The 20,802-nt window shown below is 47.1% G+C and overlaps 1 protein-coding gene and 1 long non-coding RNA gene across 3 annotated transcripts in view; one reads left to right on the top strand and one right to left on the bottom strand.

The window, feature by feature from the left end:
* The window catches only part of ADGRL3 (adhesion G protein-coupled receptor L3), a 630,261-nt gene extending 621,406 nt beyond the window's left edge, over nucleotides 1-8,855 (top strand). Inside the window, exon 23 of one of the 2 annotated variants that reach the window (XM_089778190.1) lies at nucleotides 5,714-8,855. In XM_089778190.1, the coding sequence (XP_089634316.1) occupies nucleotides 5,714-5,781 (68 nt within the window). In that variant the 3' untranslated portion in view covers nucleotides 5,782-8,855. Of the gene's footprint in view, nucleotides 1-5,710 lie in introns of both variants that reach the window. The other variant, XM_089778189.1, reaches the window with a different exon arrangement.
* The window catches only part of LOC112546581 (uncharacterized), a 186,780-nt gene that overhangs the window by 53,157 nt on the left and 112,821 nt on the right, over nucleotides 1-20,802 (bottom strand). The window lies entirely within an intron of this gene.

Raw genomic sequence — 20,802 nt, 5'->3', positions numbered from 1 at the left:
CAGTCACAGCTGTGTTCAGTGAAAGGACAGAGTTCACCACCTAGGGTTTCATGCCAAGCATTCCCGGAGCTCAAATCAGCCCCGTTTCCAGGGTTGTAGCGCAAACGTCAGTCATTGAGCAGGACAGGGAGTCATTCTGATGCCACTGAAGGTCGTTAGCATTTCAAATTCTGAAGCAAGTATGTTTCCAAGGCTGCATAATAGCATGGAAAAAAAATAATTAAAGCCAGTGGGACTCCGAGTGGTCTTCAGCAAACCTCTCTTCCATGGAAGATGAGACGGTAGCAAACTCACACGGGTTCTTTGCCGAAATCCCTGCCTCGTTAGTGTGCCTCGTGATAATGTCAGCTGCCAGTGTGGTGATGCATCGCTGCGATTCCTATATTTACACAAAGGGTCACTCGATAAGCAGCTGTTGCTGCCAGCTGGAGACCATGTGGCATGCTAAACCACTGCCGCTTTTTGCACCCAGGCATTTTAGCTGATAACTGGCCTTGCCGAGCACGGCACAAAACAACCTGCAGTGTGAAGGGAAGGAGGAATAAATGAGAAAATGCCCCCCACTGTGGGAAAAAAAGACATCTCGGGAATGCCTGTGCATGCCATGCAGCTAAATGGGGAGCCTGCCTCCACACGCAGTCACGCAGGGACATCGACTTTCCAAAAAGTCAAGGGGATACCCTATCGTCTCCTAGAGCTCCGGGTTAGCCAGCACCTAGAGGCTGGGCAGTTTGCTTTTTGAAACACATCTCTTGCCTGGTTCTGTCCTTGTGCTCCAGAGGAGGTGAGATGAGCTACGGAGGTTTTCTGCCACGGAGATCTCTGAGGAGACTTCCGGGAAGGCTAAGAGAGGGGGGAAGGAAAGGGAAGTCCAGCCTTTCCCCAAAGCCTGGGGATGCTCCAAAATCTGGCTGGGTCTTGGGGGCTCTGGCAGACCCAGGGATATAGAGGGTCTTGTGCCTCTCACCTCAACATCAGCACCTTGCTAGTGAGGAAGTCATCTGAGACTCTCTCTCAAAGTACCACTAGCCCAGCCCGGGGTGACTGGTGAGGGCAGACGTGGGAGGGGGGCGGGTACTGACCATGTCATCTCCTCGCTTGACCCTCAGGATTGGTCCTCCATCCTGTAACTGCGGTCTGCATTTGTTGTAATTCAGGTCTAGATTTTATAATTAACCATAGGGAAACACTTGCTCTGAATCAGTGACCTGTTCTCATTATTTTCCACTCTCCAATTTGTGTCCCCCTGGGGAAGTTTTCCTCCAGGTTATTAAATGAAAAGCTAGCTAGTATGTGGTCAGGACCTGAGTCCTGCAGAAGATCATTGAAAATGCACCTGCTTGAGGACGATACCCCATAAACAATGTTACGTAGCCAGCTTTTAGTCCTTTGCCATGCATGCCATGTTGTTACTTTTATAGCTTTCTTGTTTTCTTAACGAAACATCAGGCAGTACCAAGTCAAATGTCTTATGGACATTTGTTGGGGTGACATTAGCACCTTTATCAACCAAACTTGTAATATTATCATTAATAAAACATGAAACTAACTTGATCTCTTTATCACATCCCATATAAGCCACTCCATTATCTTGTCCAGAACTGATGTCAAACAGGCCTATAATCATTTGGGTCAAGCCTTTTACCCAGTATAAGCTTTCTTCCAGGCTTATGGAAATCCAAGACTTGTTGAAAATCATCATTCGTGGTCCAGCAAACTCCCCAGCTAGCTCTTTTAAAACTCTTGGATGCAAGTTATCCACACTTGCTGATATAAAAATAACTGAGTCTAGTGGCTGCTTAATGAGCGAATATCTGCTATTGGGCCAACTTCTGCTAGTGAAAGAGACACACTTTTGAGTTACACAGAGCTCTTCTTTCAGTCTGCAAAGGTATTTAGTAAGTCACCGACTATGTGCTAGCCACTTACACTAAACAATCTCTTCCAGCTAAGAGACCAAAGTGAAGTAGCCCATTAACACCTCTGCAATCATAGGCCAAAAGAGGAATGGGGTTACTGGTTGAGAGACTGTTGTTTAAAAAAAAAAAACCACAACAACAACCCGTAAATCCAGTGCCATTATTAAGATCATGAAATTTCTACCTTTGCGAGACATTAAAAATTATCTCCCAGGCTTGCCCCGAGAAAGTGTTTGTGCAGGTTTCCTTTGAGGAGAGGGCCTGAGAGGTCAGATCTGAGGTAAGTGATTGTTTTTTGAAAACACAGAGGAGATGGGGTGTTTTTGTCTTCTATTAATCTCTGTGCACTCGAATGACATCATACAGAGAACTGTCTGGTTCATCCACGCAGGAGTGACTGTCACATGTAGTGTGCTGGGTAAGGCACACCAAATGTTGTTCTGGGCATGTGTACAATGCATGGCCCTTGAAAGCTGGGTTGTGGAGGGGAAAGGGTGCAGATCGTTATACCCGAGATACGTCCTCAGGCTTCATATCCATTGTTCTGGCGGAGTCTAGTGCTCCTTTTAGTTGATGTATCTGGGTTTGTAGGGGCCTGCTTCTGATATGTGTTTGGTGAGGCTGGGGGCTGGAAAAGATTTCTTTCAGGATGGTGTCCCCGTTGATGTTGGTTGTAATTGTTAAATGATCCCCTGTATGGGATGGTAAGGTGACAACCAGAGTTATGCAGTTGGAACTTGGTTTTCCCACGCCGCTCTTCCCCACGCCCCCGTATTGAGGTAGGTTCTCTCAGGGTATTTGGGTGGCCAAGTCCACGAGGCAATTATTTTTCTGGAGGAGTATCCTTGTTTGGTGAAGGGGGCATTTAAGGTTACACTCTGGATTTTCTCCTCAGAGCATTTTCTGTGCTAGCTGAGTGCCTGGCGGTAGAGACCAGATTTCCTAGTTTGTCTGGGGTGGTTACTGGATCTGTGAAGATAAATGGGGTGATCTGTGGGTTTCTTGTCTAGAACTGTCTGTGGGGTTCCATGGTTGTATCGGAATATGATGTCTAGGGAATTGATGCTGGCGTGGGAATGTTTTAGAGAGCGTTGGATGGATGGGTGGTGACTGTTGGAGTTGAGGTGGAAATCTGTACTGAAATGTAGATCATCTGTCCAGAGCACGACAATATCATCAGTGTACCTCTGGTACATTATTGGTGTTACGGTGCATTTGTCCAGAAATGCTTCCTTGAGATGGCCAACAAATGGATTGGTAGAGTGGGAAGCCATACTAGTACCCATGGCTATTTTGATGGTTTGGAAAAAAGTGTTCGTCGTTGAATACAGATCTGATGTGCTGAGGATAAAATGGATGAGTCTGGTGACATGTTTGGATTAGATATCTGAGTATTGTCCATCGTTTTGTTGATATTTGCCGTAGGCTGCAGTGCTGCCTTTGTGAGGGATGTTGATACGTAGGGAGGTGATATTCAAGATGGCAAGGATGGTGATCTGTGAGAGATTGCTAACATTGCGTAGTTTCTGGAAGAAGTTGGATGTCTCCTGGAGAAAACTGGCCCTTTAATTGGTGAGCAGTTTTTAAAGATGATTTCCACAAGCCCTGATATTCCTTCAGTTACAAGTCTTAAAGTCCTGGGTGAATTGTCGCGTGTGGTCGTCTTTGTACAGGTGGCATCAAAGAGTTGTTTGGCTTTTCCTGACATAGTCATCACAGTTGAAAGCTACCATGTCCCGCTCCTTTGTTTATTGCTTGGATCAGTCTCTGCAGTTTGATTTCAGGGAGCTGTCTTCCTGGTGGCAAGGAGATAGTGATGGATGTGACATTTGTTAACGATTTCACAGTAAATTATTTTCTTGAAATCATGCTTTGGGAACCTTACATTGATTGCTTCATCCACTGTGGGTTAGCCAGTCAGATGATTCTTTTTTTATTTTGTGACTTTCAGTAAGGACGTAGTAAGCGTGGATGGGGTTGTCACGGCCATGAAAGAATTCTTTGAGGCAGTGGAGAGAAGAATTCCTCAGCTCTCCACAACTCAGCACACCATCACCTTCTGTGGCAAGGGCGAAGTTCTATCCCTTGGAGAGTACAGACCATTCTGCTCCAGTTAGGGGCAGTCTTGATAAATTCATGATGTTGGTGTGTCAGGTAGTATCCATGAGGTGGGACCTGGTGCCATGGTTTTTCCTGATGGTGGCGTGTCATGGACTGTACAGTTGTTGTGGTTGGTTCAGCTTTTTATTTTACTCTGTCAGACAGCTGTCTTCAGGTTTTTAGAAGAGTTGTTTTGAATTTCTTGTACCATCACTGGGAAGGGTTCTTAATATTTTTCCTTCCAGCATGGGGGTTTGTGAAGATTTCTTGTTTCAGGTGATCCCTTCTGGACCTTCTGGTAGCTACTGCTTCATGTCCTCCTGAAATTCTTTGTGCTAACTTTCTTTCTATTCCCCAAGTAAGCTATTTGCATGCTTTTTCCCACCTGGCCAAAATGAGGAAGCCATGGAGTGATGTAGGTCATATTATGTGGTATTTCCTATTTGGTGATAGACAGCATAAGACAGGTCCTCTGGCCGTGTGAAGAACTTCAGTTAACCAATGTAAGCCTTAACAATGCCTCCATGACAATCTAATTCTACCTGCCCTGGCTTTGCCTTTCCTAATCTCTCCTTCAATGCCATGTTATTCATAACAAAACCTGCACCTATCACCTTGCCACTTAGACAACATGATTCCCTGGTTCCCAACCTGCATCTATTTTAAAAAAAAAGATGCTTTCCTCTCAAGGTTGCAGTTATTATAGAAACAGCTGTAAAATGCAGCACTTAGAGAAAAGTCTGTGAAGCACCCTTCAGTTAATATCCGATATCAACACACATCTGTTTATTTTGCAATGATTTATACGCAAGGCCTATTTATAATAAAACTTGCTTTAACCAACACCAGATTAGAAGTACGTGGTGTGTGATACCCTTGCTGGGAAGTGTCCGTAGTAAAATAAATAGAGGTTATAGTATAGCCTGTTTATCCCGTGAGACATTATAGGGGTTCCCCAATGGAGAAGAAAGCTAGAGCTCCAATGAATGTAGCCAAGGCACAAGTTATTGTGTCGATTCAAATCAACGTCTGGATGCTGGATGCTGACTCTGTGTGCCAGGGAAATGTCATGTATGCACAAGGCCAATGCCCCCTCTTTGCCTCCCTGGCTGTCTCACTTAATTTGAATTTCTCTGCATTACTGGGGCACCTGGGGCGCTCCTGTTCTCAGCTTGTTGGACGTAACAGTTTAGTTTCCTGCCAACGGCAATGCTTTGGTCTTATTGTAGTCATTGGGATTGGCATGGAGGTGGCCTGTGATGTACAGGTCAGCCTGGATCATCTGGTGATCCCCTCTGGCTTTAATCTCTATGACTGTGTGACATGAGGCTCCCCGGGCAAACTTCTTCGTACAGAGACCAATGTAACCCACGCGCCTGTCCTGGCTTTACAGCGGGTCGCTTTAGTAATACCGGGGGCGGGGGGGACAGAAAAGAGCAGAATCTGGCAGCCCTGTGCGTAGGCAACGGTAAGCAACATTTCTCATGGGCCTCATGCAGGCCGCAGGTTGCCCACCGCTGCCTTAGACGTTATCGGTGCTCCCAACCAGCCATTCTTTTGCTGGCCAAGGTTCACTGGAGCTGCCTTGCGGGCCATTATTTTTTAAAAAGGAGCTATTCCATTTCTGCAAAGGTTGAAAGTGCTGTTGGTTTCATTGAGTTTGGTTTACTTTCTCTGGTCTTGTTTTCTAGCAGAGAGTGGAAGAACCCCAAACCAGGAGTCACTCTTTAGAAGAGTCCCGATGGAGGACAGTGTCATCTAGCAACAGGAAGTACCCAAGGATCCCCAGGTTCTGTGCCTGGTATCAGGGCTTAACTGGTAATGGAGGAGGTACCGGGGCTCACGCAATTTTTATTTTTTACTTTCGTGACTGACACAGCAAGCCCAGAGGTGCCGGGACTATGAACGGCCAAGCCCTGGCAGAAAAAAAGCGCCGCTTGACTGGCTCTCTCAGCATGTACTTCTCTGTTCCTCAGTTTACCCATCTCGAAAGGAGCTAGTGAATCTCAGCTCACAAGAGGTGTGAAGCAAAGCAGTAGGGGACCTTGGACTCTCTACAGAGCTCTGCTGAGAAGGATTTTTAGAAAGGCTTTGTTGCGTGAGATACACAATATGGCACGCCGCTGGACAGCTATTGTTTTTAGTGGTGGCTAATGGATTTTCAAGTGTGGCCAGAGATTTTGTGAGGCCGGAGATTTGGGTGCCCAATTTGAGAGAGAGTCAAATGGGCTTCATGTGCAGAAACATTCACCTCTGAAAGTTATGGCTCGGTAAGGAGTCCTTCGCTGTGCACAATAAACCCTGGGGTATGCGCAGGGTCACTGGTCGCTCTTGTACATACTGGCCAGCATGTAACAGAGCTAATAAAGGGTGGAAAGAGAGATACCTTATCATGCCAAAATGAGCTAAGCTGTCAGCACAGTGCAGCAAAGTGTTATTGTCCCTTGTAAATAGAAAACATTTCACAGCAACTTCTCTGACAGCTCAGTAAACAAAGCACTTCTGAGTGAAAGCTGATTTGATTTCCTGTCCCTCTGTAAATACAGCTGGTTTCTTTCTTTGTTTGGTTTTTTAAAGTGAGCCTTATTCTCTGGAGGACAGTGATTACAGCCTTTTAGCAGAAACTTTTTTCCTTTGGTGGAAAAAAATGCAGATTCAGTCACGGAGCCAATCATTCTGTTACTTTTCAAAACTGCCAATGAACTGAAAAATCTGTTGGTTACCCTCTTCTAGCACTGATGTCTCATTCCATAGTGTTGTACAACACACCCAGGCCTCCAGTGATTATCCGTGACTCTGCAGCGGCATTATTTGGCAACAGGGGCTTTCTCGGACTCAAAGTCCAGAGAAGCACCAAGTAGCCGCACAGCGCGTATATGAACCTGCAGCAGTTACCATGAGGGAGCCTGATTAGACATACGGCCACTGGCAGTTAATTCTACTGACACTTCTCCATTGCTGGCTACGACTGGCTTTCTGGGGGCGGATTCTTAGGTGATGTGCTAGCTGTGCTAGTGACACTGGGGGTTGTCTGGGCGTAGCTACATCCCTCACGGGCGTGGGTGTATTTTTCACACCCTTCAGCGATGCAGAGTTACTGCTGAAAGTTTTCAGTGTAGAACCACTCTTAGCTAGTATAAATAGTTAGGCCAGTTGCTCAGAGGATGTAAATCGGCCTATTATGTTCCTACAGCCAAGGCAGAATGTAAAGTCTTAGAGCTGTCTAGTTTTGTGTGTGTGTGAGAGAGAGAGAGAGAGAGAGAGAGAGAGAGAACTCATGTTTGGAGGGGTTTTAGAACTTGAGAGCCCAATGCCCTGTGTGAGAGAGAGAGAAGGGAGTCTTGCGGGGGAGAAAATGGGACTATGCCTTACACTTACCCCTCTCTCTATGGGAATACAGAACAGAACACACAGGTGAGGCTGTGGAATCAGGTGTATAATCAGCATAAGTTTGGAATGATTTCCTCTTGAGTAATAGGGCAAAGTCATGAGCACAGGGAAGCCAAAAGTTCACTGGGCCAGGTAGGAGGGTGGCGCCATCCTGCCAGAAGGGGCAGGACTGGGCTAGCCACACCTCACCAGCCTTTGAGCACGGCCCAGCGCTGTTCCAGACTATGCTACCAGAGTCCTACGCAACATGCTCCAATTTAAAGGGCTCAGTAGTAGTGACGGCCGGGAGCCCTAGTTGCCTCCCCGGTGGGGCCTGCATGAGCGATTACTAACAAAGGAAATCTTTGCTTCACACCACAGCATCATATCTACAGAGCCATTTTGAATGATTTTGTTGTTGTTAAATATATGGCTTAAGGCCTCGGGCCTGCAAACATGGCACATTCTTAACGGAGTATAGGTTGCATTCAGGCATAAATGTTTGCAGGACTACGGCCACCCAGCATTAATTAACATTTTCTTTTGAATTATTCTTTCCTAATTAAAGTCAGGCTCATTGACTGCGAGTCCCACTGCACAGACGCCTGCAGAAGAAGAAAATTAAATTATCCAGAATAACTTTTCCTATACAATGAAAATTGCTCAGTCTGGAATCTCCGAATAAGCACCAAACATATGCTATGAGCCCCCTGGAAAATCAGAAGCTCCTCTTTCCAGGGGTATGGAGTTGCCACTTCTAGCGCTGATGAGCCATGAGATATGGCCCCTGATGAACGTTGGTTCTGTGTAACTTTTGGGGTGGCAACAGAGGGAAACCTTTCTCTGACAGCTTGATTAACTGGTCGTGGCCGCTGTCTAATGGTTCTCAGACATTTGGACCACTAGATGGCAATGCCCAAAGTGACAAAATGTGGAGCCATTTATCATTTCTCCAAGTGTCTGGCCTGTTTCCTAACCAATCTCAGCTGAAACTATTCTAACAGTCAAATTTCCACACATCCACTTAGAAAAATCAGACTCCTCTAGAAAAGGTTTCCTTTTACCCAAAAGGAAGTTTTTCTTCCTGCAGGACACAGTCAACCTGTGGAACTCCTTGCCAGAGGGTGTTGTGAAGACCAGGACTTTAACAGGGTTCAAAAAAGAGCTAGATACATTCCTGGAGGACAAGTCCATCAATGGCTATTAGAGGCTAGGGACACCTTCCCTGCCCATTGTGGCAGTTTGCCAGAGACTGGAAATGGGTAACAGGAGATGGATCACATGATGATTCCCTGTTCTGTTCACTCCCTCTGGGGCACCTGGCATTGGCCACTGTCGGCAGACAGGACACTGGGCTAGATCAGCGTTTCCCAAACTATGGGCCGTGGCCCGATACCGGGCCACAGGAAAAAAAAATGGGCCTCAGCATCCCTGCCAGGAGGAGAGCAGAGCAGAGCGGGGCGGGCTGGGAGGAGGTGGGGAGGAACCGGCCGCCGGGAAGCAGTCCTGGGGGTAGCAGGGCTGTCCCGGTGGAGATCCAGGCAGGCGAGCGGCCGGCCAAAGCAGGGCTGGGAGCGGCGGGGCTGTCCCACAGAGATCCGGGCGGGCAGCGAACGCAGGGCTGGGGGTGTGGGGCTGTCCTGTGGAGATCCAGGCATGTGGGTGGGTGGGCGGGCGGGTGGCAGAAGCAGGGTTGGGGGTAGTGGGGCTGTCCGGTGGCGGAGATTGGAAAGGGCAGGCGGTGGAGCCAGGGCTGCACGGGGGGAAGGGGAGCTGGCTCGGGGAGATCAGGAGGAGGAGGACGGGAGAACCAGCTGCTGGAAGTAGGGCTGGACAGGGGCAGCGGGGCTGACTGGGGGAGATTGGTGGGTGCTGGGGGGAACCGGCTGCTGGAAGCAGGGCTGGACGGGGGCAGCGGGGCTGGACTGGGGAGATCGGGAAGAGAAAGGGGGGGGAGTGGGACTGACCTGGGCACATGCAGACCCTGGCAGACGAGTGAGTCTGGGCAGGATTCCATTTTGCCCCCTCCCCCCCCATACCCTCCCTGGAGTGGTTGCGAACTGCCTGGCAGGTAGACACACTCAGCCAGCGTGAGCACATCTACTGGCCAGGCAGCTAAGGACGAATACACCTAATTATAATAAAAGGTACCTCATTAGAAAATACCAGGCATTTTATGTGTCTGGTAATTTCTCAGTTTCTGTCCCAGACAAAACCTTCAAATACGGGACTGTCCAGGACAAAACTGGACACCTGGCAACCCTCCCCTTCCTTGCACCCTCCCTCTTAGCCAGACACCCTACCCCCAGTCTGCTCCTGCTCCCGTCTCCTGGAGTACTCATGTGGCGCCGGGTGCCCCAAGCCCTGGCCCAGGTTGGGTAGAGGATGCAGCCGGGTGAAAAACTGAAAATTTATGCATTTTTCATTCTTTTGTGTGTGTGTGTTTATATTTTTGGGCTGCAAGAGACAGTACTGAAAAAAACCAGGTTCCAACTAAAGTAAAAAGTTTGGGAAACCCTGGTCTAGCCAGCTTTCTATCCATCTTACAGTCCATTTATCCAATCCATATTCCCTTAACGTGCTGGCAAGAATATTGTGGGTGACTGTATCAAAAGCTTTGCTAACGCTGGCACTGGGGGCTTTGGGAGGACCAGAAACAACGTATTTGAATATTCATCATTTGGTTATTGAATATGCAAATGAATGTTACCGGTCCTCCAAAAGCTCGTGAATGGATTTACTGGTCCCTGTGTCTAAAAGTTTGGGAACCCCTGGGCTAGATGGACCTTTGGTTTGACCCAGTATGGCTGTTCTGATGTTCTTAGGTACCAGCAGGACATCCCTGCCTCCCCCCTAAAATGACTTGGCAACACTGGCCCGCAGGTCAATTCTCAGGCCCAAGTTTTGCAATTTTTTCCCCATACATCTCACCGGGACGGGACGGCTCCTGGGGCTGTGTGATTACATGCACACCTCAGCTTTAATTAGGGGGAGGGGAAAGAGCGCCTAGTCCTCCTGGTTGTGCAGGACAGGTTTTTTAAAAGAATGCCTCCAATGGTACCCAAAAGGCTCAGAAATCAGGTGACCAATACAACAGCCCCAAACTGGTTATTTTTTGTAATCTCAGGAGTTTTGCTGGTCTGACTCATGATTTTGGATTGATGACGTTGGCAACAGTGAACACTGTACACAGGAATGAATCAGTCATGTGCCAGTGATAGGTTTAAGCTCCACTCTGATGAAATATCAGGATATAAATGGGAGGCCCTGTTTTTCATTGCAATGCACAGTATTTGTGCCTCTCCCTGCAATGTCCCATCACGTGGAACCTTGTACATGATTGAAACAAACTCTGATTGTTGTGTCCACAGGAGTTACTAAGTTATTCCCTATGATGCTCTTCTTTAGTCCTGAAGAATTGGCTGCATGGCAGCTGAGGGTGCCTGCTTTAAAGCAAAACTCCAAGGACTCCTGCCAAAATGTGTAAGTCCTCTCCAGCGCATGTGTATGTGTGTTGAATATGCGGCGCACACAGATTACATGACTGGGTGGCGGGTGATTTTGGCACTCATTTGGGGAGACCTGCATCATTCACGCAGGGCTTCTACTCTCACAAAGTATGGAAACATCGTGTGTGTAAGTAAGTAAGTAAAAGTTTCGCTCCCAGAAAGGCCTACAACAAACAGTGGGAATTATTGACGGAGTTAGGCTGCAGGACTTGCTTGTGTTCTTGGTTCCTGTGGGCACCAGAATCCGCTCATGTGGATCTGACTCTAAGGCTGAAGTCTCCACTTCAGATCTGTTCTCACCCCTCTTTGTTCCCCCTGCTTCCTGTGCCCAGTGTAGCGATAGTTTTACTCAAGCAGATATTATTCCACTTGAAAATGGACTGATGACTGCACCAAGGCCTCGGAACAGCCTTCAGCCCATCCAGACACCCCGCCAACACTGAACAGATCCAAAATTTTAATTGGCAAAAGGCTCTGGATCCCATTAGCAAATCCCTCAGCCATCCAGTCCCCCCAGGCAGAATTCTTATTTAATCCAGCTCAAAGTCAATAGTGATTTACGTTTCTCTTACTTAAAGCATTGCAACTGAACTTTCGTACTCCTTAGGCCTGGAGTGAATCGTGATACATTGTAATTACTGTACGCCGACTGATGCAATGCTCTGAAACGCGATCACCGAGACCATTAATAAAATGTAAATTATATAAAAACTTGGTATTGCCTGAAATTAATAAGGCACCAGCATTTCCCCTACATGCCTGCTCATTACAGACCTGCCTATGAGTTCTCTATTAAAGTGAGTTATTCAAACTATTTGTATCATTGTGTTCGGTGTCACGGTCTATGCTGTATGTTTATATCCCAGTTAGATGCGCTGCATGAGCATTTTCTTAATCCGTTATTTCTTTCAGGCATTGATTTTAGTGGCATTGTTGTAATGCTCACACGACAAAAGAGAACAGATTGACTGCACGGTATGGATTAGTTTACTTACTACTTTTAGGGTAGGTAGATTTATCGTGCTCTGTAACAATATAATTCATTGTTGGATTATTTACAAAAGACTGACTTGGCCAAATACCAATCACGCTATTTTATTTACATATACATGTTTTACTTAATCAGGCATCAGTTTTTGTCTAGACAGATTTGCCAGTGAACAGAAATGATAGTAAGTGGGAACATGTTTCTTCTCTTTAAAAACTTGTAAACTTTATAGCAAAATTCAAGATGTCCAAATTGTAGATGACTGGTATGCTATTATAATGGAGACAATAGCTGGTGGCAGAAATATATAATACTTAGCTAGAGATGAACAAGATAGGATAAGAAAACATAGCCTGGCTTCTGCAGCAGAGAATCCCAGTCATTATAATTCCCCATGACACTATCACAATACACAGGCTCATATACAGGTGGGGTTCCAGGTGTCCGGTTTTGAATCGGACAGTCCTGTATTTGAGGGTTCTGTCTGGGAAACAAATTGAGAAAATACCGGACATAGAAAATATCCAGTATTTTCTAATTAGGTGAGTTTTATTATTATTAGGAGTATCCGTACGTAGTTGCGAACTGCCTGGCTGGTCAACACGCTCACGCTGCAAGAGTGTGTCACCAGCCAGGCAGCACGCAACTGGGTGGGGCCGTGGGCAGGGCAGGATGGTATCCCCAGGGCCAGACTTGCTCATGCTTCGCCGGGACTGTGCGCAGGATGGGCAGCACCCAGGTCAGTCCTGCCCCCTGCTGGCCGATTCTCTCCCCCTGCTTCCGCATCCTGGCCAGCCCTGCTTCCCACTGGCTGGTTTCTATCCTTCCCCCTGCCCCTCCTCCCAGCCAGCCCTTCTCCCCTCCTGGCCGGTTTTCCACCCCCACGCCCCATCTGAGATCAAGTGTATCTGGTATTTTTTGAAGCCACCTGGGAACCCTAAGAGGGCAGACAGCACGTGGGAGCTAGATGGGTTTGTCCAGACAGCAAAGAAAAGTCATCTCGCGGAGTCCTAAGCCTGAGGACCAGCCTGATCCCAGACGTCTACACAGCAGTGACCTGGCCTGAGTCGGCTGGCATGGGCCGGGCCAGCCCCGGATGACACGCTGCTGCGTAGACACACCCCAAGAGGCCTGGCGAGAAGAGGAGGCCGAGGAGATGAGAGTTGTCCCAGAGAGGAGATGTGTCCTGGGAGAGGCCGGCTGACAGCAGGGCAGCAAGGGTTTTGCTAGAGGAGGAGCAGCCACGGAGGGAAATACCAGCTGGCTCTAAGCCAGAGCCAGGAAGAGTGGACGGAAGGGGCGGAACGGAGGGAGGGAGCTGCAGGCGAGCTGGGTCCCACCGGTGCCGTGGCAGGCTCCGAGCCGAGCGCGTGTACCCGCTGGGAAGGGTGGGGCCGTGCCACACGCTGAAGGGCTGGGGTGGCTGTCCCAGGGGGTAGCCAGCCCCTGACTCAAAAGGTGCAAGGCAGAAGCAACAAGGCTGCAGAGCAGGCCGGGCATGCTGCAAGAGTTCCTGTGGGAGAAGCACCCGGACCACGCTGAGGAGAAGGACCGACCGTGGAGGGTGAGCTGGAGGAGGAGCAGGAGCACCTGCCGGCCCAGCTCCGGTGGCAGAAGACATCTGTCCCCACAAGGGGGACGGTCTCATGGGGGGGGTGCTAGGCCCACACCAACCCCTTCAGCTCCTGTGGGTGCTGCACAGCCGAAGAGGCCACGTACCCCACTGGCAAGATGGGTGAGAGAGGGAGAACACCAGGCTTAGCTGGCGGGGAAGCCCCGCTGGGCAGGGGCTGTCTGGTGATTCTAAAGCGGCAGCAAGAAGCCGGTCAGGACGGAGTGGAGTGGAATGGCTGGGTTGTGGACGCTGAGCCTCGCTAAGGCCTATTAGGCTGCTGGCTGGCTGAGCCTTGGGCTGACAGGCTAGGCAGAACGAGGTGGGAAAGGTGCCAAATGAAATGGAAAGCAGGCTGCCCAAGGAGCCAAGGGAAAGACAGGAAGCGAAGACAAGAAAAGGGCGGATTCTTTGGAACGAGAAGGACTAGCACAGAGGAGGGCAGGAAATGGGCACAATTACATCACTGCCAAATCCCCAGGAAAGGGCAAGCCTAGGAGATCTCAGCCCCCTGAACACGGCAGCAGGGATCCCGCCAGATCTGGAGCTAGAGTAGGAGCAAAGTAACTACCTGGCAGCGACTTGTTAGTCAGGGATCTAGCAACAGAGAACAGAGAAGTGGCTTGGGACAACACTGCTAGGCAAGCTAAAGAGAAGGTGTGAGTAGCCCAAAGCCTCACAGAAATAAGAGGAGCCGGGTATATAGTGCACCCATGGGAAGGAAGCAGTAGTTATCACCTAATTTTCATCTATTCCCTAAGAGACTATTTAGCAACCCCCCACCAGCTGTGCTGGTCACATCTAAGGGAAGAATTGTACCAGACCCAGTAACTTCAGCGTATTAGATAGCCTGGACGAAGGCCAATATATATTCCTCCTCCTGAGAGATGATACAGGTGCCAAAGAGCTGGCTGTGAGGCAAATCATTGACAAGGGAAAACACGGTGCAATAAGGGTGGTGTTGGATAATTGTGAGGAAGGGACAAAACAAAAACGTGGCAATTGTGGAAGAAAACATTTCAAACACTAGTGCAGGCCCTGCCGATGCCCGCCGGAAGGTGTCATGTCAGAACAGGCAACCCATCCTCCTGAGAGGTGGCAGCTAGGGTGACAGAAGAATTCTGCTGTTGACCTAGGACTGTCTACACCAGCTGTTGGATTGGTGTAGAGCTACATCTCTGAGGGGCGTGAACTTTTTCACTCCCCTCAGAGACATAGTGCTACCAATGTAGGCTTCTAGTGTCGACCAGGCCTTAGGCAAAGCTAGGTAGGGAAACACAAATAAATAATTGGGATGATTTATTTATTTAAAATATTTTTACCCCGCCTCTCTATTTAAAATATTCGAGGCGGCTTACAAAAGTTATTTTTAATCATAATAAAAATGTATATATAAAAAATTAAAAGACGAGACCCCACAGAGGTTGTGTTACTAACAACATGTCCTATGTGCAGAAACTGGTAGGAGGGCTCTAAAAGGCAAGGGAGGAGGAGAGGAGAATAAAAACGGGAAACCTGACAGGGAAAAGGACTAGCCAGCAACAAATTAATGGGACGGAGATAGTAACTGACATCCGGAGAAAAGGAGCTGACCTATTACTTACAGAAATGGAGAGATTTGTTGCATTTATGAGTGACATAATCAATTGCACCTTTCAAAAGGCAAGAAAACAGGTTCTTTCATAATAATTCTCATTATCTCCGACTACCTATGGCCCAGCAGCCTGTCTGTGCAACAACTTCATATACTTTCCTAAGCGAAGGTGATGCTGAAGGTTAAAAGAATGGTGATCACCCTTCACATCTGAAATGCCTATGGCCCACTAAGCATGAGTGGGAGTGGAAAAAAAACATTTCTGCTATGGAAACAAAGGCCTGATATAATACGCCTACTGGAGATCAGGATAATGGAAAAAGTCAGCTCTAAAATCCCAGCATATGGCTTATATCAACATGACAGAGGCATAAGAATGTGTGGAGATGTTGACATCTTTATTAAGGAGAACTTGAACTGCCTTGAAATGGATGTTAAAAAGCTATCTATGACTACCATACTATTAAGGTACCAGTACAAAACAATTCTGAATCCCTAAGACATATAATGTCTAAAACTCAACTCGAGGTTATGGACCTGAAAGCATTGCCTGTGGCTGTCACATGCCCATTCGTTATCTGGGGTGATCTGAATCGCCACAACAGATGGTGGGGCAGTAAGAAAAAAACAATTACTGTGAAAAATGTTTAGAGCCATTCTCTGGGAAGAATAATTTAGTAATACTAAGTGATGGAGCACCTGCCAGGTTCAATATCGCTGACAGAAGATTCACATGTCTAGATCTGGAAGAGCATCATAGCAAGTAAATGCAGCTGGGAAATTTTCAGAGCACAGGGAATGGGTAGTGACCACTTCCTGGCATTGATTATATACCAAGAAAAAAGAAATACTGAAGATCAGTGTTTCTTAAACTTTTTAAAATCAAGGAACACCAAACAATAATTTTTTTTATGAGGAACATCAAGGATTTTTTGTTGAGCCCCAAAAAAAAAAAAAAAAAAAAAAAAAAAAAGGTCAGGGGGAAAGTTATTGAGGAAAAAAAAAAAACCTGCCGCGGAACAAAGTTTAAGAAACGCTGCTGAAGATGAAGAGAGAAGATTCCCGCTTGGAATCTTAAACAACAAAAACAAAAGCCAAACTGGAAATTGAGGATTACATGAATGAACATGTCAATGAAGTTGTTGTGATTCTGTGGAAATGTTACCAAGGGAATCAGAAAGGCACCCAGCTTAGCCAAGCCTAGGATACCAACCCCACTTAAAGATCGGAAAAGTGTTCTGTGGCAGAGCAAGGACTATGAAATGGTAGTTAGGGAACGGAATAAGGCCTAGCAGACAGCAAATGATTCCTTAAATAGCCAGGACATCATGCCACCTAAAAAAAGCAAGACAGATGCACAAAGGGTTACAAAAAGGGCAGGAGGAGAAAGCTGCAGAGCATGCTGCAGTGAAGTAGATAAAGCTAACAATGCAGCAGGCATATATGAACGAATTAGGACAGCGAATGACATTATGAGTAAGAGCCACCTTGTGCTGAGCCTTGAAGTTGCAGGGCATGGAATAATAAGCCCCTACAAAGAGAAAACAAAAATTTCTGCACGCTGTGGCTTGGAACCCCCCCCGCCCCGCCTCCGCCCGCCGCCTTCCCCCCAGTAATGACGCAAATCCGAGGCTAGAAATTAGGGAAAGGAAAAGAACATTTACTCAGGATAAGTATGAGACAATGAAGGGAGGGGAGGAAGATGTGAACATTATTTTCAGTGAAAACTTTCGTCTGTGAGAACTTCAGAAAGTGCTAATAGGAGCAAAAGCGCTGCACCAGGCAAGGATAAAATAAGCTTTGAACGACTTAAACACCGAAGGGAAGGAAGCAAGAAGGTGACAGCAAAATTGTATCATAACAGATGGCGAAAAGGTGAAATGCCTAAGGACTGGAAACATGTAATTATGGTCCCAGTGAGGAACCACAGAAAGTTGCATGCCTTGGGCCTTGAGTACTCAGCACCTTTCGGTAAAACCATGGAAAACACGGTAACCGATTAGCAGCACGCCTGGAAAGAAACAGGAGCATCGACGGAATGCATAGTGGATTCAGATGGGGTAGGAGAGTGATTAACAACAAAAAGCCATGAGAGCCAAAGAATACGTAAGAGTAACTTTGCTGGACACACACACGGCTTACAGTGTGTTATTGGAGGAAAGGTCGACTTCATAAGGTAGCATCCATATGTATTAGAGGGAAAATATCCAGCTGAGTAAGGGACTTCTTCAGCAAAAGAATTAGTCAAGTCCAAATAGGAAATGGGTTTTCTAATGTATATTCAGTTGCAAATGGACTTCCACAGTGGGTGTCATTAGCCCTACCCTCTTTAACATCTTGATTAATGACCTTGGCACACATAGGGCTCATCCTAGTTGCTGAAAAACCTGAGAAGCTCCAGTAAAAGAATCAATAACGCAATCCATTAAAAAAAAACCCTGGGGAAACAGGTGTGACTTCAGATTTTCTATAAGGAAAAAAAAATCTCAGGGAATGATCTTCACATCAAATACCTAAAAGGGTGTCACAAGGAGGAGGGAGAAAAATTGTTCTCCTTGGCCTCTGATGATAGGGCATGAAGCAATGGGCTCAAACTGCAGCAAGGGAGGTTTAGTTTGGACATTAGGAAAAACTTCCTACCTGTCAGAGTGGTGAAACACTGGAATAAATTGCCTAGGGAGGTTGTTGAATCTCCATCACTGGAGATATTTAAGAACAGGTTAGACAGACATCTATCAGGGATGATCTAGATGGTGCCATGAGGGCAGGGGACTGGACTTGATGACCTCTCGAGGTCCCTTCCAGTTCTATGTTTCTAGGAGTCTATGAAAGTTGAAAAAGATGTACAGTTAGATCTATCTAACCTACAGCCAAATGTACAGGAGAATTACAAATTCTTAGGGGTGATATTTGAGAACAAGCTCACTTGGAGGAGGATCATACTGAAAATATTAAAAATAAATGAACAGGCACAATTAACTCACTTCATAGTATCTCTGGAGCACCGTGGAGAGGAGAGGAAAAAAACAGTCATAATGCTACACAGCACACTACTTAGAAGCAGGCCTTTGGATCAGCACTGGACTCAGAGTGGAGAAAACTAAACTATAGGTTGAACCTCTCTAGTCCGGCACACTCTGGTCCAGGAACATCAGCAGTCCAGCATGATTTTAGTTACCTGGACCCAGAAAGTTTGTTTAGAGCCACTAGACCTGGCTCTCAGTGTTCTGGGCTGTTATTTAGCTCTAGTTGATCCCTAAATGTCTTCCAAGAGCCCAGCAAGCAGTGGCAGTGTTGGTCATGCTTCTAGACAATATTGACCTCCTGAGGTCTGGCAAATTCTCTGGTTCGGCACCGGTCAGGTCCTGAGGGTGCCAGGCTAGAGAGGTTTGACCTGGATAGCCAAGTACAGACATTGGCCCACACATTAAGGTCTAGGATCTTCATTCTAAGCGTGCTAGGCATTTTACCATTTTCTGTAGAGGTAGAGTAATGAATGTACCCCAGGAGAGGTGCAAAGTGCTAGGTATTAGCCAAGATGAAAACTCAAAGCCAAGGCTGAGGTCAGAAATGCTGGGCCCCTGGGAAAGGTGAATGGAGGCAATCTCTGGACTTTCCTGGAAAGAGCAGGCCCTCAGGCAGAAGGCAAGAATAATGCCAGATCTATTCCAACAGTGCCAAAGAGGAAGGAGCAGGAAGAATGGGACCGGTTTTCTCCCCTTCCTCAGACTCAAGACAGCTGTAAGGCTCACTAACTTCGTAGCTATCTTTACAGCAAGCTAACAGGGATTATGTTAGCACTAAACTGGGCTTTAGATATGCAGCCAGCTGCCATGCCCAGACGGCCTGATTCCTTATCAGGGTGGTAGGCAATTTACTGTGGTAAATCTGACAGCAGAAATGATGGTCTTAAAGAAATGTGACTGCTAACAACTGAACTGGTGCAATTGGTTGTTATCAGAGGAATAGCCTGGCATGTGTTGGAATTGCTGGCAAAAAGTGCTATTAATCATGCATGCGTTGACCTAGGCAAAGAAATTCCAAGACTTATGCCCGACATTGAAAATGTTGATGTAGTCCAAAGCCCTGAGAGGAAGTTGAAGCAGCTCTATTTAGAATTCTAATGGGACATTGTGGATTAAATCATAATTAATTTCTAATTAACATGCATCAAGATGGATTATGCATTAAATGTAAAGTCCAGGAAAAGATAGGTCATACCCTTTGGGACTGTAAAGCCTGTGCCAGTGATGGAAGGTGTTTCTAGAGGAAACGCAGGGGCCCTGAAGTAACAATTTTCCCTTGAAACATCTATTGGGGAGACAAGGAAAATAGAACGCAACAGAAAAAGCGCTTGGGCAATTCTTTAAGAGTCCTGGGAAAGGAGGACAGTGGAAGGATGCATTCCAGGGAGCCGACTTTGGTTGCCAGCCACAGGGTCCCTGGGCTGGAATCCAGACTAGAGGGAGAGTTTGGGTCCCTCCCTCAGCCACGGAGGAAGGTGGAGTGACTCCCCTCAGGTAATGGTCATAAGGAGCATGGAGTGCAGAGCCGCACAGAAGACTTGCAACCAGGTCTCTGGACTGTAGTTTGGTTGGATTGTTTCTCACCTTGGAAGGAGGGGACTACAGTGTGATGTGGCCAGAGGGCCACACTGCAGGAAGAGAGACCGTTGGCAGCAGGTGCTCTACAGAGACACAGCCGCTAAGCTGGGCCTGGCCAGGAGAAGGAGCTAGCCCCCGAGACTGGTCCTGTTCAAACAGAACCAAAAGGCAATCCCTACCCCCACGGGGCTTACAACGGAAGTATAAGACAAGAGGCAATTGTCACATCCTCTCTGGAGTGACTCACAACTGTGTCTTCCTCAGGGCAGACTGTCAGAAACGGGGGCAGACGTGCCCCATGGGTGGGTTGTTCTTGGATTAGATTTCTCCAAGCCAGAAACCAACGTCAACACCTGGATCACTGTAGCACTCTTACCACAGAGTCACAGACTCTCCAGCCTATCTTCCCAGCCTGCCGCTTCCTGCAGCAACCCTTGGCTGGAAACAGTGAACCGTAGCCAATGGGTACTGCGAGGCTCCGGGACTATGGACACTTGAATAAACAGAGCCTCACAGGCCTGCCGGCGGCTTACCTGGGCGGGCCCACGACCCGAGTGTGAAAGCCGGTGCATTAGCTACAGCAACGCAAGAAAGATCTGGACACCATTTTGAAAAGCTCCACAAAAACATCTGCTCTTTGTGCAGCAGACGTCAAAAAGCAAATGGGTGTTAGGATGTCTTAGGAGAGTAAGACTCAAAAAATTATCAAGTCATAATCGAAATTGATGATACAACGTTACTTAGAATGCTGTATTCAATGCTGGGCCTCCTGTCCTAAAAATGGCAGGGGAATGAAACGGGCAAAGGACAATATTAAATGGATGAAAAGACAGCCGTATGAAGAGAAGTTAAGGAATATTACATTTAACATGCAGACAAGGGGCAACGTGACAGAAGTATAAAAAACAACAAACGATATAGAAGAGGTGAACTGAATACTCTTCAATTGGATAATACAAGAGATGAGAGTACTCAGTGAAATGAAAATGCAGTATAGAAGCCATTAAAGAAAGCACATTTTTATGCAGCTCATAATTAATCCAGGGAATTCACCGCCACAAGACACCAATGAGGCAGTATTTAGTAAGATATAAAAGAAATAGCACA

The sequence above is a fragment of the Pelodiscus sinensis genome, chromosome 4, assembly GCF_052426305.1.
Source record: "Pelodiscus sinensis isolate ZL-2025 chromosome 4, ASM5242630v1, whole genome shotgun sequence".
NCBI classification, from domain to species: domain Eukaryota; kingdom Metazoa; phylum Chordata; order Testudines; family Trionychidae; genus Pelodiscus; species Pelodiscus sinensis.
The sequence above is the reverse complement of the archived record's forward strand: the minus strand, read 5'-3'. Positions and strand labels throughout refer to the sequence as shown.